This window comes from Pogona vitticeps, chromosome 3 (genome assembly GCF_051106095.1).
Source record: "Pogona vitticeps strain Pit_001003342236 chromosome 3, PviZW2.1, whole genome shotgun sequence".
Taxonomy (NCBI): domain Eukaryota; kingdom Metazoa; phylum Chordata; class Lepidosauria; order Squamata; family Agamidae; genus Pogona; species Pogona vitticeps.
In genome coordinates, this window is record NC_135785.1 from 49,196,846 (window position 1) to 49,216,064 (window position 19,219).

The 19,219-nt window shown below is 39.1% G+C and overlaps 1 protein-coding gene across 4 annotated transcripts in view; it reads right to left on the reverse strand.

The window, feature by feature from the left end:
- NGEF (neuronal guanine nucleotide exchange factor) overlaps positions 1–19,219 on the reverse strand; it is a 65,041-nt gene that overhangs the window by 34,872 nt on the left and 10,950 nt on the right. For 2 of the 4 annotated variants that reach the window (XM_072995779.2, XM_078389362.1), the window contains exons 2-3: positions 14,428–14,761; positions 11,731–11,860 (exon numbers count right to left, since the gene is read on the reverse strand). In XM_072995779.2, coding sequence (XP_072851880.2) covers positions 11,731–11,860; positions 14,428–14,692 — 395 coding nt within the window. In that variant the 5' untranslated portion in view covers positions 14,693–14,761. Of the gene's footprint in view, positions 1–11,730; positions 11,861–13,032; positions 13,935–14,427; positions 14,762–16,998; positions 17,131–19,219 lie in introns of those variants that run through there. The other 2 variants (XM_072995777.2, XM_072995781.2) reach the window with 2 other exon arrangements.

Here is a 19,219-nt window from a genome sequence, read left to right on the forward strand (position 1 = left end):
CAGGGCACATCAGCTATGTATGCCTTAGGACATCAAAGCTGGCCCCTCTCCTGCATTGGGAAGGAGCAGTAAGGATTTGGATTCTTTACACCAGCCTTTTTTTTTAGCTTGAGTTGGTGGAGGAATATAAATTAGCTGAGTAGCAAAAATTTAAATGGTCCCAGTCTGTGTTATTGATGCAAAGGCTTCATTGAAGGAAAAAAGAACGGGATCCTTAAATACTGGGACCATTTTATATCTTTGTTACTCAGATTATTTTTAAAAACACCCCCCCAAACACACAGAGACTAAAACAGGCAGCAACAGGTGAGAAGAATCAACTGGAGGTAGTCTGTACAAGAAGTGGATTATAGTGATGGAAGTAGCAACAGTAATGGTCTGTTTTGAAGTGAAAAAGAAACAAATATCAATTAGCAAGATAATATAAAATGTAGATGGTAATAAAAGATCAAAACTGGTATCTGTTGAAAAATAATAAAGTGAAGTGCAGCACTACATGACCAAATTTCAATACTTAGTTTAAAATGATTTATGCTTGGGGAGGCGGGGCTTTGTTGCAGTGCTGCCAGTAGCTCCAGAGAAGACCTCTCTCTGGAAAAACTGGAACCGTCCGGTCCGGTATCCCCTTTTTGAAATGGGGATCGAAGGAGAGTCTAGGAGAAGTCTCTCTGAAGCAGATGGTGAGCAGCAGAAGGAGAAGAAAGAGATGCAAACCCGGACTTCTCCCCTCTGAGGAAATCACCCAGCACAGATCGGAGCGGCCGCCATATTTGGCACGGAGCCACGAGTAACCCTTTATCGGGGAGGGGAGAACAACCAATATAAGCTTAAAATATATAACAACTAAGTAAGCTGAAGCCTTTGATTTATGAAACAGCCCCATTAAGCTGAAAATAAGAATGAAAATATTTGGCTGAAAGAAGAAAAGTAGCGGCAAGCCTATCTTATCAGTCTGCCTCAAAAGCGAAACTAACTTTCCTCCCCAAGTGAACTCTTAATATAGCAGGCTGATTTCAAAGCCGAGAGAGTGAGACGGAAAAATAAATCTTATGTTTCTGGAAAAGAATCCCAGACAGTTCTAATGCCATCGGACAGGATTTAAGAGACTTGAGTTTCGTGAATTCCGTTTGGCTGAGACATATTTCTCTTTGCCTTTTCCTGGACTCTGTGAACTGTTAATAATACAAACTGGTTGTTTTCTGGAGAAGAAAGAAGGAGCTGACGTGGTCGACTGGACTGAGGAGCATCAAGGGGTTAATGGAAAGATCATAAGACGGGCTTCAAGGACAACTATTGGACAGTTTGAGACTCTGTGATTGTTGTTTTGTTTGCCGGACTGCGTGTGAGACTGATAACAGAAGCTTGCTAAACTCTGGAGAAAAAGAAATAATTGTGTCATGGTTCTATTTGATTTTGAATTTGCTGGGTTAAAAGTTGATTTTTATATTATGATATTTGGATAAAGATTGGAGGGAGATCTGAGGGGAGGTTTATGACTAGGGGTTTGGATTGTTGATGAAATTGTGGAAATTGTTGAAGGATATATAAGGGGCGATCATTGTGGTTAAGGGCATAGTATTATTTATACAAACCCCATTCATTGGTAAGCCTGAGATGGCCTCCAAAAATTTAAGACAACAAATGGAGACTTGGTCTGTTCAATCCTAAAGTTTTGGAACAGTGGTACAAGAAATAGAAAAGGAATGGCAGATTACTATGCAAAAGATAATAATAACAGGGTTTCAGCAAGTACATGAAGGTCTTAGCAAAATAGAAGATCTGATGAAAGTGATGAAAGAGGGGACATTAGATCCCAAACAAAACTTAAATGAAGCTGCACAAACTTTAGAACCATCTTTACTGGGCATGACACCAGGTAACATAGATGGGATAGAGAGTTATCCAGTGACCTATGCAGCTTCCAAAATTAAAAAGCATTATGTTAAAAATCTTAAGAAGGAAACACTGAAACAAGAGAATCTTATTGTGAAAATATGGGAAGTGGAAAAATGCCAGATGGGCTGAAAGACTGTTCAATTCAAAAGGAAACTGAACGATGGGATGTATTGTATAAATGCTGCAGTTACCAGATAGTGTTGGAGTAACATAGAATTAAACTAAAATTAAATGATAAGATGAAAGCAGGAGGGTAATCAAACTGTGAAAAAGCAAAAAGTTGATCTGTTATTGTAATATGAATTGATTGGATGATGGTATACTCTGTGTTCTCCTATCCCCCTAACCTTTTTCCCCCTCTTCCCTATTCCCCCCTACGTTTTGTATTCCCTACCCTGTCCTTAAATAAATACTTAAATAATAATTAAAAATGATTTATGCTTGGATACTTGGTTATCAGTCTGAAAAATCTTTGATGCTTTTTTCCAGCCATTATCTGAGTGAACTACTTCTCAAACATCTTATTATTCCCTTGCATCACAGCTGGAAAATAAAGAATTTTTAAATTCTTTCTCCTAGCATTATCATTCAATGACTCATTTTTAAAGTAAAGTGATGAGTTATCTCTAATCACTGCATTGAGGGAATTTGAATGGAAAATTCATTTCATTTGCAAACTGATATTTAGCTTTTATATTTATAACATTTCAGTACATTTGGTCATTTCATAACATGCTGCTCAATTGGTGTATGTATTACTAAATCGTTTTACTTTCTTTACAGATCACCACACTATTTTTTCTACACAATTAAATTATAGTTGGATGTTGCAGGTTAGATAGTAGTAATCTCAAAAAAGTAATTGATTTGGGATAAACAGTATTTTTGAAATAATGATTTTCTACAATGCCAGGTTTAGTCTGTCCTCTTAATCTAAACTCAAGACACCCATTGTATGCATGATGAATGACAGTATGTCATACCAGAAATGTTTAATATTGTGTGGTGTTTCAAATGACTTGTTAATGACTAAATGTAATATTTCATGCATTTGCAACAGACATGGATTACAACCATACAAGGGAGGAGCAGAAGTGGGCTAACTAGAATAGCCATACTCCAATTCCTTTTTGGTCTTTAAACTGCCTAAATGTGTGTTCCACTGCAAGTCACATAGAAGAGCAACTCAAAGTCGCTGAACACACCAGTCCTCCAGTGGTTCATGCTATGAAGCAATTCTAACTGGAGTGTAAGTGGGGGTAGTCATAGGTCTGTCGGGCTAATGCCAACCAAGATACAAGGTGTAGGTAGCTTTCCTCCTTGTGCCTTTCCCTTGCTAGATTTTTTCTCTTCCTCCTCACAGTGGTACTTGTGAGAGTGGAAATAAATGTATCAACTCCAGGACATAAGCATGTTCAGGAAGAGAAAGAGTGTGGAATCTGGTGGATCTAAAATCACTCCACATGCTCAAGAGTTTACAACAAAGACTATTACCATGCAATGAAGAAGTGCCACAATGCAAGAAGTGCCACAAATTCAAGAAGGACTCAGAAAACAAAGAAACAATAGGGATTATATTGCAAACACACATACATTTCAGAAGCATACAAAAGGATTTTAGGAGAAAATAATTTTGTACTAAATAGAGTACGGTAAAGCCTCTGACTGTGTGGATCATTCTAAAAGAAACAGATATATAACATTTTATTGTCAGGAAGCATAACTTATACTCCGAACAAGAGACTAATGTTGAAACAGAATGTGGAGAAAATATGGTTTCTTATTGGCGAAGATGTCAGACAAGAGTGTATTTTATGTTCATGTCTATTTATGTCATATGAAAAGCTAGCTTAGATGCAGAGGAAGGAGTGAAAATTGGTGGAAGAAATATAAATAATTTAAGATTTGCAGATGACACCATTTAATAGTGGAACACAGCAATGACTTGAAACACATACTGTACTGACAAGGTTAAGAAAGAAATTTCAAAAACAGAATTACGGATCAACATTAAGAAAATCAAAATGAAGACTACAGAAAAGTGACATAATTTTAATGCTGGCAATGAAGAAATATAAATGGTTAAAGATTTTCTATATATTTATCCAATCATCAATCAAAACTGAGACGTGCAGCCAAGAAATCAGAAGACAGAGTGTTAGTCAGATAAACAGTTCTAAGTTCATGTATACTTGGCAGGTTGTAAAAAAATCCAACTGCATGTCACATTTCCAATAAATCCAGTCCCCTTTTCTGCTCTCCCCTGCCTGCTCCTTTCCTTCTCTTGGACATGCATACATACTTTAGTTAGGAACAGGGCAAGGTTTAACAGGCAGCTAACTAAGTTGCACAGATGTCAGACCAGTTATTTCAGTCAAAGTTTTAACAGGCTAGTTATAGCCGCACCTGAAATCAGATGAAGTTATTTGCTCTTATCTGAGCCCTCCTACTCTTAAAGCCCCTTGCTCTTGAGTAGACTCATGTCTGCCACCTGATGATTCATTAAGAGGTATTGGAGACAGCAGACCATTTTAATTAATTAATCTTTTTTAAAAAATGAAATCACTCTAAGATGCATATCCTCAATGTCCTCTTAACATGTACACCAAGTTCCAGGTGTCTACGTTACATGCTCTCAGAGCTATAGTGCAGACAGAGAGACAGTTGCACACTATTTTATTACTATAGATGATTAACTGTTATTGTTGTTAGTATCTAAGGCAACTGTGGCCACATCCTCTGTTAAATAGTACTTAAAATAATATACAGTGGATGATTTTGTAGAACATAAAGAACAATACTGTATTCCTTTACACTTTAATCAATATGTATAGTCCTAAAAACAAAAAGATCATTTAAAGTAAAATAACAGCAGACTAAATACATGCAGGACATCCATCAACCAGAAGAAAATGCTTTTTAAAATAAAAAACGACCCCTCACACCATTTCCATTTCTAGACAAAGCCTGAGAGTAACTTCTTAGATACCACACAAAACCATAATGCAGAATAACACAAAATAACACAAGCATTGCAAGTTGATCATTGTTTATTTTATCCTCTAGAATCCCTACTAGCCCTATTCTGTCATCACCCTTCAAAACACACTTTGTTGTAAAGTGAACAGGAAAATTAAACATTCATGCTTTTCAAAATAAATGCTGATATCATTAATCTGTTTGATGTCAAAGTATCTCTAAAAATAAGCCACCAAATTATAGTCCCCTTAATAGGAATGGGAAATTTAGGTTCAGAAAAAACAAACTGCTGAAGCTAGACACCAAATACATGGGGAAATTGGATGTAGAACTCTACACTCTCACAGCAAGCCCACTGGTCCGGAACTTATCTTTTTCCTTGCTATCACAAAAGTTTTCTGGACTCGCCTGTTCAACAGAACTATAGGGTTGAAGAACATTGCCATGTTTTCTCAAAAAAAAAAAAAAAAAAAAAAAAAAAGAGCTGCAGCTTCCAATTTGTACAGAAAGAGATATAGATTCAAAAGAATAGATATAGATACTGACACTTACGTATGGTATTATATTTTTTTTCTGTGAAGAACATATAGCAAGATTGTGGTATAAAATGCAAAAATACAGTATACAGTATATTCAGCTCATTGTGAAGTTCTACTTATAGACGTCACACCAAAACTACAGGAAAATGGATGTAACTTCAGCAATCAGTTTGCAATGCAGTTCTCCAAAAACAAAACAAAACAAAAATTGTTATTAACTCTCTTAAAAATGTTACTAGCCATCCAATGATATATTATGCATATAGACAAAGCAGACAGGGAGATAAAAGACGCCTGTGGCAATAGGAAACCATTGTGTTTTCCCATTTCTTATCATTAGCCTCTTGCCCAGAGTATAGGTTATGTAGCAGGACAATCAAATTCCCTATCTTTATGTTTCCATGATGACTGCACTCAAAGCAATAGCAGGGAGTGATCATTTTCCTGGATTATTAATTTTTTGTATACTCTAGTTGTTGTTGTTTAGTTGTTGCGTTGTGTGCGACTCTTCATGACCCCATGGACCAGAACACGCCAGGCCCCCCTGCCTTCCACTGCCTTCTGGAGTTGGGTAAAATTCATGTTGGTAGCTTCGATGACACTGTCCAACCATCTCGTCCTCTGTCGTCCCCTTCTCCTCTTGCCCTGTCATCCCCTTCTCCTCTTCCCCAAAATCAGAGTCTTTTCCAGGGAGTCTTCTCTTCTCATGAGATGGCCAACGTATTGGAGCCTCAGTTTCAGGATCTGTCCTTCCAGTGAGCACTCAGGGTTGATTTCCTTTAGAATGGATAGGCTTGTTCTCTTTGCAGTCCAGGAGACTCTCAAGAGTCTCTTCCAGCACCACAGTTCAAAAACATCAATTCTTTGTTGGTCAGCCTTCTTTATGGTCCAGTTCTCACTTCCATACATTGCTACTGGAAAAGCCATAGCTTTAACTATGCGGACCTTTGCCGGCAAGGTGATGTCTCTGCTTTTTAAGATGCTGTCTAGGTTTGTCATTGCTTTCTTCCCAAGAAGCAGGTGTCTTTTAATTTCGTGGCTGCTGTCGCCATCTGCAGTGAACATGGAGTCCAAGAAAGTTAAATCTGTCACTGCCTCCATATCTTCCCCTTCTATTTGCCAGGAGGTGATAGGGCCAGTGGCCCTGATCTTAGTTTTTTTGATGTTGAGCTTCAGACTATTTTTTGTGTTCTTTTACCCTTAAGATGTTCTTTAATTCCTCTTTACTTTCTGCCATCAGAGTGGTATCATCTGCCTATCTGAGGTTGTTCATATTTCTTCAGGCAATCTTAACTCCGGTTTGCGATTCCTCCAGTCCAGCCTTTCGCATGATGTATTTTGCATGTTAAATAAGCAGGGAAACAATATACAGCCTTGTTGTAATCTTTTCCTAATTTTGAACCAATCAGTTGTTCCATATCCAATTATAACTGTTGCTTCCTTTCCCATATATAGATTCCTCAGGAGATAGATAAGGTGGTCAGGCACTCCCATTTCTTTAAGGACGTGCCATAGTTTGCTGTGGTCCACACAATCAAAGGCTTTTGCCTAGTCAATGAAGCAGAAGTAGATGTCTTTCTGGAACTCTCTGGCTTTCTCCATAATCCAGCGCATGTTAGGAATTTGGTCTCTAGTTCCTCTGCCCCTTCGAAATCCAGCTTGTACTTCTGGGAGTTCTCAGTACACATACTGCTGAAGTCGACCTTGTAGGATTTTGAGCATAACCTTGCTAGCATGTGAAATGAGTGCAATTGTACAGTAGTTGGAGCATTCCTTGGCACTGCCCTTCTTTGGGATTGGGATGTAGACTGATCTTTTCCAATCCTCTGGCCACTGCTGAGTTTTCCAAACTTGTTGGCATATTGAGTGTAGCACCTTGACAGCGTCATCTTTTCAGATTTTAAATAGTTCAGCTGGAATGCCATCACCTCCACTGGCCTTGTTTTTAGCAATGCTTTCTAAGGCCCACTTGACTTCACTCTCCGGGATGTCTGGCTCAAGGTCAGCAACCACACTATCTGAGCTGTCTGGGATATCCAGATCTTTCTGGTATAATTCCTCTGTGTATTCTTGCCACCTCTTCTTGATGTCTCCTGGTTCTGTGAGGTCCCTATCATTTTTGTCCTTTATCATGTCCATCTTTGCACACAATGTTCCTTTAATAGCTCTAATTTTCCTGAACAGATCTCTGGGTTTTCCCTTTCTATTATTTTCCTCTATTTCTTTGCACTGTTCATTTAAGAAGTCCCTCTTGTCTCTCCTTCTATTCTTTGGAAGTCAGCATTCAATTTTCTGTAACTTTCCCTATCTCCCTTGCATTTTGTTTCCCTTCTCTTCTCTGCTATTTGTAAGGCCTCATTGGACAGCCACTTTGCTTACTTGCATTTCCTTGTCTTTGGGATGGTTTTTGTTGCTGTCTCCTGTACAATGTTACACGCCTCCCTCCATAATTGTTCAGGCACTCTGTCCACCATATCTAGTTCCTTAAATCTGTTCTTCACTTCCACTGTGTATTCATAAGGGATCTGGTTTAGATTATACCTGACTAGCCCACTGGTTTTTCCTAGTTTCTTCAGTTTAAGCTTGGGTTTTGCTCTAAGAAGCTGATGATCAGCTCCAGGTCTTGTTTTTGCTGACTGTATAGAGCTTCTCCATCTTTGGCGGCATCTATTGATTTAGGCTCCATCAATTCCACAAGGAATACTAATTCTAATATAAAGCATTCCTTGATAAAATCTTTTCAAAATATGCAGATGATACCACTCTGATGGCAGAAAGTGAGGAGGAATTAAAGAACCTTGTAATAAGGGTGAAAGAGAAGAGTGCAAAAAGTGGTCTGAAACTCAACATAAAAAAAAAACTAAGATCATGACCACTGGTCTGATCACCTCCTGGCAAATAGAAGGGGAAGATATAGAAGCAGTGACAGATTTTACTTTCTTGGGCTCTATGATCACTGCAGATGGAGAAAGCAGTCACAAAATTAAAAGATTTCTGCTTCTTGGGAGGAAAGCTATGACAAACCTTGATAGCATCTTAAAAAGCAGAGACATCAACTTAACGACAAAAGGCTGCATAGTGAAAGCTATGGTTTTTCCAGTAGCAATGTATGGAAGTGAGAGGTGGACCACAAAGAAGGTCGACCACTGAAGAATTGATGCTTTTCAATTGTGGGGCTGGAGGAGACTCTTGAGAGTCCTCTGGACTGCAAGGAGAACAAACCTATCCATTTTGAAGGAAATCAACTCTGAGTGCTCACTGGAAGGACAGATTCTGAAGCTGAGGCTCCAATACTTTGGCCATTTCATGAGAAAAGAAGACTCCTTGGAAAGGACCTTGATGTTGGGAAAGTGTGAAGGCAAGAGGAGAAGGGGACGACAGAGGATGAGATGTTGGACAGTGTCATCAAAGCAAACAATATGAATTTGACACAACTCCGGGGGGCAGTGGAGGACAGGAGGGCCTTGCGTGCTCTGGTCCATGGAGTCACGAAGAGTCGGACACAACTGAACGACTAAACAACGACAAAAATCAATAGATCTTCAGACTATGTTTTTTATTTGTTCAGGTCGTATATACTTGGTGGGTTGAATGTGTTCAATTTTTGCCTAATGTTGGTACTACAACTTTAGGCTTAATCCTTTGATCTAGTTTGCTAGCAAAGGAATTGTTTCAATCTTGTACTGCTAAGTATGTTCTAAATGAATAGTTAGCTTTGATAATTGGATTCAAATAAATATTGGGAAAGATAGAAAGCCTGATCCTGCAGTGGAAACAATATATAGAGTCCTCCCTTCTTTCCATTACTTAACAGATGATTCAAAGCTGACAGGATTTAGTGACTTACAACAAAAGGAAAGGTATCAACAGTATTGTACCCCAAAATCTCTAGATTCACTCGCAATGAATGTACAAATGGGACAAATGGATACCTTTAATTCCTCCCATATTTACAGCAACCTTGTGCCCATACCCTGAGGGAGATCCAAATGCAGAGACTCCATTACTTCCATCTATTTTCATGTCCTATAGAAAAGGAACTACATTTCTACTGATTTCTGAATCTTAGAGCATGTTCAGATGGGCATATAGCTTGCTACTTGGTTCGCTTGTGGTGTGGTTTAGTTGGAATCAAATTATGGACGCTACCTGTTTTGAATAAGAGCGACCTATCCTGTTCCTTTCTGGCACAGTGCTAGGACTGCAGGTAATGTGGTGCCATTTGAGGAGCTCCTGGTTATCCTGTTGTATAGCTGATGTGGTTGATTAAACCACTCCCAGATAGAGATGTGGGTGGCACTCTGTGGGGTGAAAACCCTTATGACTTACGCAGTGGGTTGTGACATTAAAAGGGACAATGGAGAAACTTCTTCCTTTATTTTCGTCTTTTCTAACTTTTTTTTAAAAAAGTTTCCCGAAATGATGTAGCGCACTTCAAGATAAAAAGGAGGTGCCCTTCAACACTTGTATTGCATCTGAAGCAGCACTGATGTGTTGGGAAGAAAACTTTTAAAAGGCAGGAAGTCACTGCAGTTGGTGGGTGACAAAAGGGAGAGAAAGTCGGCAGGAAAGAGAATGTCCATTATTGATAGGGTGAAAAATTGGAGCTATCGAAAGACCTGTCTGGATCCTTTTCACATGAGAAGAAACATCTCCAGTGCAGGCAGATCTCTGAAGTGCAAGATAAAACAGATTGCACTATATAAAAGAACTTTTAAAGTGCAAGCATTTCCCCATCTGGACATACCCTTAGATTTTAAGGATAAAAAAAATAAGGATAGAGAAATGAACTAAAAACAATAACAGTGAAGGACATTTAGGTTTAAAAAAGCTACAAAAATATAACAAAATCTGGCCATTGCAATAGAGAGACACTATGTCTACTGGGGTCCCCATTTAGCATAAGGATTAGCATTTACTTTAATGTGTGTTTAAAAGCTAACTGGTTTCTATTTTTACTATTTCTTTTCGACTTACCTTCAAAAAATTAATACTTTTCCTTTTAGTTAAAATACCAAAGAGAGTAGAAGTTATAGAGTACTTTGCATGTTCGTAAGTTATTTTTAAAGGGTAATTGAGGTATTTGCCATGTTTTACGTCTAAAACCAGTCTTGCATTATTAGTTGAATAAACACCTTTTTCTGTTATGCAAAGTAAAAGTATAGGTTAGAACATCTGCTTAAGTCAGATAAGCTATCCTCAAGACCAAAATTTGCAGTGGAAAACTTCCAGGCAGTTTTATTTTCATTAGCAGAGGCAGATTGTATAGGAAACCTTATTTCTATTAAATGAGATGTTAATCGAACTGAAAATTACCCCACCCTTGGTTTTGTTGCCCACTGTTGTAAGGTGGAGAGGAGATGAAAAAAAAGGCACATGATCCTTGTACACAATCCCGGAGACAAAGGTGAATGATACCTTTATTAGACCACTAAAATTTCGCACATAGAGTTGAAGGCTAGCCTCTGTGTGAGAGATTATAGTGGTCTAATAAAGGCATTACCTTCCTTGTCTTTGAGTGAAAGAAATACTTTTACCAAGTATAGTTTAAAAAATTATTTTTCAAAAAATACTGCTAAGTGTAAAAGTAGTTCATGTTTCTTTGCATATTTGTAGCTTTATTCTAATTTCAGCAAAATAATTTATATATGTAATGGTATGAATTAAAATAAGTAATTGGCTTCCATGTGGCCAACACTTCAAATGTATTGGAAGTCATTATGGCCATCTGTTAAATGACTAAAACTGAACTCAATTGTTCCAGTGGCTGTTTTTTTGGGGGGGAAAAGTGAAGGAACTGGAAATAAAAACTGAATACATTATGGCAGTCAGTCAGTGGAATACAGCTGGACAGACATTATTTACTGAATTCATTATAAAGGTAAAGGTTCCCCTTGACCTTTAGTCCAGTTGTGTCCAACTCTAGGGGATGGTGCTCATCTCCGTTTCCAAGCCATAGAGCCAGCGTTTGTCTGTAGACAGTTTCCGTGATCACATGGCCAGCGCGACTAGACATGGAACGTCATTACCTTCCCACCGAGGTGGTACCTATTTATCTACTTGCATTTACATGCTTTTGAACTGTTAAGTTGGCAGGAGCTGGGACAAGCGATAGGAGCTCACTCCGTCACGTGGATTTGATCTTACGACTGCTGGTCTTCTGACCTTGCAGCACAGAGGCTTCTGTGGTTTAACCCACAGCGCCACCACATCCCTATAATGAATTAATTATATTTGTATGCAAACCTAATTTTACTTTTAATGCTTTTCATTTTCTGTATCTTACAAAAAAATGGAATATTGCTTTCTTTCTTACCTTTGAAACCATTGCTCTTCTGTTGCTGTCATATCTGGTTTTACATGAAGAGACAGACTCTTGTGGAATATGCGTAACAGTTCATCTTTGGTCAGAAGTTCATTTCTAGTAATACCATTTCTTAGTGAACCTTTGGAATAAGAAGGAAAAGTTGATAGGTAAATTGTTTTACAAGTGATGGCAATTAAGAAAAAAAAAGGTGAGAAGTTATTTCCAATGGAAAAATCTAATACAGCTCTTGGCACAAAAATATTAGTGAGCACACAATATATAGAGAATTATGTGGTTGCCACTTTTTTCTATGAAAATATAGTCCTTAAATTATTGGAACTTTTAAGTTTGTCATTGAGAGTAAAGGAATCAAGGTTATTTATACCTTCTTCCCATGCTTTGAGTTTTTCTTCCAGGAATTGAATGACAGAATTCTTTATGTAATAAAATATTTCTTCCTTTCCATTAAAATCTTTGCATCTGAATCACATTTATGGATCTTTGTTAGAATGTGGGAGAGGAAATGATGCATTCAGGTATTTCATATGTAAGGGTCATTGTCTGTACAATCAATTTATTTTGCAGTTAATATGCATTTATCTCTCATTTGTTGCACACAGTCTTCATGTCTTCTCCAACAGATAAAGTTTCATAACAAGAGTAAGTGCTATAATTCTTATCTGGGAAATCATCCTATTGACTCCAGAGGTTGCTACTCTAAATGTGGTTGTTTTAAAGTCATGGGAACCAACTACTGTAGATATATTTGTGATAGATTTAATGGTAAGGAGTTCCTTCCAAGTAATACAATTATTCATTCACTAAACAAATTGTATCAACTATGCTGCTTTATTCTCTCTAATTTATTTATTTCATCATAGTAATCAATGGTTGGGAGAGGCCCACCTGCCTGCCTTCTGCTGGCAGAAGTGTAAATTTAGAGTCAGTGTGTCACTGGATATTTAAGACAATTGACCTTGAAGTTAGGACACAGTTCAACCAGCAACTGATTATCCATGCTGCTCTTCTTGGTCTTTTTGTCTTCTTATTACAAACTAGCTAGGAAGAAGGGTTGAATGGAGAATAAATTACTTGGCATCATTATGCAACTCTGAATCAACCCATTCTGCTAGAAAACATGGCTTCCACCCTGAAATGAGGTAGGTTTAATGAAATATAAAATGGCTATTGAAGGTCCCCAGGATACCAGTTGCTGCTCTAAATACACAAAATAAGATACGTTAGTTCAGCTTTATAAGCAAATCATAACCTTGTGATCTCAGATTATAAAATAAAAGATAAGAAACTCACCCATGCTTTTTGTCCTTGCACTTCAGACTGCCCCCATTTGCTGACAAAGTTTGAATTTTGAAGGCTGAAGATAGTTCCTTCCTTGTTGTTTGAATACACATTAGCTCAGGCAGAGGGTTGAAATAATAATCTTAAGAAAGTCATGTTATGGAGAAGACACAGATTTCTCTTTGAGCTCCATAGATGAGCAAGTGTCACTTCAGCAATGAAATAACAGAAAATATGTACAACAGAAGAACTTGCTAGGCTGTACAGATTCAAGTTTTAACCTGCAGGAAAACAAGCTTTCTCCAGATAGATTCCTCTGTTAGGACTCCAACAAATGCGGATGTTTTTCATGACGAATCTTGTGATTCTGTGCTGTACCAATAGGTCAGGTATCTCCTCATCTGCACTAGCTTTGGTGCAGTGACTCTCTTGAGCACAGGTGATTCAGTAAGCAAAAACGTATGTATGTTAGTCTGGCTGCAGACTGCATTGGCAGTGTAGAGAAGACACTTGCTTTGGCATACTGAATTGCTCGTTTTGTCCACAGACTATATTGCTCACTAGAGCAGAATATTAAGTAGCTTCTTGCAAGCTTATGCAGTCTGTCTATGACCTTGGAGAAGGAAAAGCACCTTCCTTGTGTGTGACATAATGCAGGAGAGAATGGGCCTTGTATTTCAAGACAGCATAGGAGAGTTTGGGAAAGAAAAAATACTGCCACTTCATGGGGTAAATTATGTCTTTGTTAACAAGGGAAATGATGGTGCTTAACTGGAATTAAAACATAATCTTGATGGGGCCAGCATCATTATTAAGACAATATATGTGAAGGATTTGAAACAGTTGAAATTTCCCATATATGAGTGAATATTCCTCTTCTGTATGATAGCAAAACAAACAAACAAACAAAAAAACAACCCAGTGCCATTTGCTTCTCTTATTCAAATGAGTTTGACAATTGTTCTGTTAATTCTTGAGGTTGGAGTTCTAAACATATGTGCTAGAAACAGAATCCCACTGCATTTAAAGGGGTTGCCTCTGAGTAAACATGTCTAGCATTGTGCTGTTAATGTGTCCCTTGTTCCAGTGGAGTCCTTCATTTGTATAAAATACTGTCCTTGTACTTGCTGTTCATTCCTTCTGTTCTTCTAGGTCTCACCAATTGTTTTTCACTATAAGTGAAATGGCACCACATCTCACCTTTTTAACTCTTTTCTTTTTGAAATTTTAGGCTTGCTGACTGTTGATATCCAGATGTGTGGAGGCAGGCACTGAAATTCTAAAGCCTTAGGTATTATCACTTTTATTCCTGCAAAACCTGTTCACCACCTCCTTGCTTTGCTTGTACTTATAACTTCCAATCTCAACAGGCACAATGAAAGAGTAACTACTTAGGAAATAACTTACCTTCAGCATGTTTAGTTTGTATTTCTTTATCACTCTGTGTTCTCTCTCTGTTCCGACGTCTGATGGAGCGATAGTACCTGGAATTTCTTCGAATAGGAATGTAGCCTGTCTGTGGCTCCTTCTCAGTCACGTGGTCAGAGGTTTCAGCCTCATCATCATAGATCAAGTCCATGCATGATATTTCCTGTGGAGAACTACCTTTCTTGAGGCCATTGGCTGATTTCCCATGGTTTATTTCCATCTCTTCCAGTTTTTCCATTGCCATGGCAACAGATCTGATTGTTTAATAACACAGACGCAGACAGGGAACCTTTATAAAAGCCATCAGATCTTCCTGTTTTAGAATTAGAAACAAAGGACAAAACAGTTTGTTGACACACCAAGTGCAAAATGTTCATCAATGAAGAATCTGGTAGTTTTATTTGGTAGGCCCAAGTATCACTTCAAATTGGTGTTTTTCAAAGTTACAAAACTGATTGAAATTAGGAGTACTGTATTGTGAGGTTGAAAAATCATGCATTGACATGATTCTTGACTACTACTATCCTTCACTCACTAGGATACTTGCAATGAGCTGACTCTGCCAAGAAGAACTGTTAAAACTGAACTCCACATTTCAGTTTGAGAGAGTTACCTTTAAATGGATGACAACCTTCAACCTTCTCTAAGGTTTTCTTTAAGGTAGTGAAAGGCATGTTTTCTCTTTCTAATTTATAGTGCAATTAATATGAGACCCAAAGTAAGTCCTGCCACATGCACAAGGCAAGCTGCTATTAGAATAGTTTTATCGCTGACATGAAATCCTGAGGAACCTCTGACAGAGGAACATCAGCATAAACATTGAAGTACCCCAGACAAATAAGCCTGGAGTAGTCCACCAAAACACCAGAAACCACCCAGAGCTCAGAAAAGAAGACCATTGGACAGCAGGGTGGATGACACACCAACAGAATCCCATCAATGACCTGGCTACTTAGCCTCAGCAACATACATTCAAAATTTCCTCAACACTGGATGGAGCGCCTAGTTAGCAAGACTTAGTTTTACAGACGGCAGCCATGCTATGTCCCCACCCTCCAGCCCTAGCTTGACAGAGTAGATTGGAGGACAGAGTTGAGCAAGAGAGAGTAACCACCTTCTCTGAACAAATATTTGCGAAACCAACCAAGCCAGTACTGTACTTTCAAATTTTGGATGATTATTTTCCTCCAACTGGCCTGACACTAGCAAGGAGGGTTTTTAGACTAGAAGGTCTATTTTCATTGCTACTATGACTTCTTTGTTTACACTGCACCCAACAGCCTGCCCTCCTTTGTAGCAGTCATGTTGGTATTCCCCCCTGTCGGTAATTATTTGAATATTGACCCCCACACTCCCCCAGATATATATATCTTCCTGGCCTAGTAGAACAGCAGTAAAATTGAACCTTTCCTCCTTAACTCTTCTAAACAGGGGAGCCCTAGTGGCTGCTCCAAAGGGATGGCCCTTTTGATGTTACATCTTTAATAGTTATCCCCAACTGTGGTGGGCCAATATTCCTTTCTCCAGAGGTGGAGCAGCTACAGGTGGGGAAGAGGGCAATTCCTGGCTGTGGAGTAGCTGCCGCACAGCAGCAGCAGAAGGGGTCTGGCCCTGCAACACCCTGAGGGGAAGACTGCACAGTTCTCCAGAGAAAGAACAGGCAACAGGAAATAGCAGGCATACACCCTCTTCTCCTAGAATAGAAGGCAATTTTTCTCCTCTTAGATACACTGACTAGCCAAGGTGCTCTCAGCAGCCCAGCTTATATTCATACCTAGAGACGGAACAGTTCCATGTGGAGCATGGATCCATGTGGATCCTGGCTATACAACAGCTGATGTACAGCAACAGAAAAGGGGGCAGTAGCCAGCATGAACTATTCATCCCACAACCACATCAAACTATGGTTTCTGATTTTGGTTTGTATGCTGATCACAAATCACACTTAGTTAGTTCAGACACCACACCGACTCCTAGAAAAGCTTCCTTAGTAAATCTGGTGTGAGGTGTGAACTGAGCCTATACCTTGCAAGTAGAGTTCTGGCTTTTTCATTGAACTCCAGGAATTCTCCTTAGTAGTAATTTCTGCTTTGAAAGTACAGTACTGAATGTGTGAGTCTCAGCTTTGTTTCCCGCAACCATGTTGAAGAAGCAGGAATTTGTTGAAGCCACTGCAGAGTTTACTTTTATAGTGTAGTACCAGCAGCTGGCGAGGAGGTGGTGGCACTGCTGGCTAAACTGCAGAAGCCTGTGCTGCAGGGTCAGAAGACCAAGCAATCGTAAGATCGAATCCACGCAACAGAGTGAGTGCCCGTCGCTTGTCCCAGCTCCCGCCAACCTAGCGGTTCGAAAGCATGCAAATGCAAGTAGATAAATAGGGACCACCTTGGTGGGAAGGTAACAGCGTTCTGTGTCTAAGTCGCACTGGCCATGTGACCACGGAAGATTGTCTTCGGACAAAACGCTGGCTCTATGGCTTGGAAACGGGGATGAGCACCTCCCCCTAGAGTCGAACACAACTGGACAAAAATTGTCAAGGGGAACCTTTACCTTTTACCAGCAGCTGCCTGCCTGTGGCGTTTGCTCTATGTTGACTTCACAGCCTTCCATCTCCTGATTCAGGTTACAATTTGAGGGACTTCAGATACTAGATGGCCATCAGCTTGATGACACCTGTCAGAGCTTTCACAAAATGAGTCAGTCACCAGGCTGCTCATCAACCTGTGGCAGCGTTCATCCTGCTAAAAACAGTTGTAGGATTTGGCAGCACACAAATGTCCTTGTAGTAAGTAGTACACAACTGCATGATTGATTAGGTGAATTGCGTTGGCACTGATGGTGCTACAAAAAGCTAAAATGAGAACTAAAGTGAATGATGTGATTTCAGAAGAGACATTTTGTTTCCCACCAAGGAAGCAAATACTGCTCAGTTTGAACAGATGATTCATTAACAGAGTAACAGCTCTCAAGATGGGGGTTTGGGATTGCTACTAGAAGAGCAACAGTGGATTTCTGAAGGCAGTCTGTCCAGATTTGTTCTAACGGAAAGGCTTAGCAGCACTGTTAGGCTTCTTAGGGGAGATAATGATAGCACATTTGGACAGTTAAAAAGCAGTAAAACAGTGAAGACCAGCAGGCTGAAGAAAAAGGTCATTGCTTTCCACTCACCAGCAACCACACAAATCTCCACACAACTGTTTCCCCACCCACCAAGCCTGGCTTATTTCCAGTTCCCAGTTGCAGCTCAGAGAAAGGTAACTGGAAGAAGAAGTTGCAAGACGAAGAGCTGGGCGTGTATGTACTAAGGGAGATTTACAATCTACTTCCCACTAAAATCTCTGTCTGTTATCCCTTACTGTACTGCTATGTGCTGATGGCTCACATTTAAAACATGGGTTTGCGGCCATCAAACACACACATAAAAACATATATACTTTGGCATATTGTTAAAGTTTGGGCTATATGATTACTAGACTTGCATAGATGTCACTGATATTTATTGGCTAGTGTCCATGCCATCAGCCTACAGGAAAAAAAATCCAATTCTTCTAGATGCCTGTACAAGGGTCATATCAGAATTGAAACAAAAATTCCACTGCTTTCTCTGACTATACAACATTGAGAAGTTTGAAGTGTTTTTTGTGTCATTAGCTTCTGACAGTCACCATAAAGGAACAGTAATGCATGTTACCGTACTAGAACTGCTCAAGTAGACTTTATATTATGAGGGTGGGAAAAAGAATAAATTCCCCTCCTACAGTGTTGTCCCACCATATATTTTATTTTATTTTCATTTCTAAAAAATAGGCTTAGCATTTGTGGAAGCCTCACAGCATGACTCCTCACAACACAATTATTGTCCATATTAGAGCTACACCTCCCTCATTCATTACAGGGAGGGGAGCTGGAACTGTTCCTGCATTAACAGGAAAAGCCACTGCTCCACTTCTCTTGACTGGAAAAGCTCTGATCTTTTGCTTTAAAAAGAATAAGAATCCCAAAGTGCATATGGAGACTGATAGAATCACAGGGTCAAATATTGCAAACAATGCAATCCTAAACAGTAACTAAGGGATGGATAAAAAAAAATTGAGGAATGTGGGGAATGCCTCTAGACTGGAGCTTTACTGTTCAGTGAAAATAAGGCTGCACTTCAATTAGTTCTCATTTTGACAAACAGTAAAGCAGCATGAAAAGGATAATAACTTAAGAAAGCAAAGGACTCCCAGATGAAAAACCCGATCACAGGAATGGGTGTGGGAAAGCGTGAGGTGTGGCTGCATTCAAAGAAGCAGAACTGGCAGAATTAGTTTCTAGAGCCTAATTGAGCCTGAGTTATTATGAATAATGTTATTAAGAGCTTTAGGAATGTACAAGTTAGAATCAGAGTATTCTTAGAAGGAACAAATAATTCTGAATTTCTCCAGCAGCACTAAATTATGAACGTCCTGTGTATGAAGAGATCATGGCAGGAAACAACCAATCTAACCTACAAACACAATGCTTCAGATTGAAGAGGGGAAAGTATTGTACTTCTGCCTTCCCCTTTCTGTAATATACAGGAGAAGGCAATTAGGATGAAAGGATCCACACCTTATGATGTGCACCACTAACTTCATTCCCAGCAATCTCAACATTTCCCTTCAACAACTAGTGTTCAGTGGCTTTAAAAACCAGTGGTTTAATTAATTTGGCTTAGGACTATATTTCATAATTGAAACTTAAAAGTTTGCAATTTTTAGATCCTCTTGTTGCAGTCTGTCCTAACTTT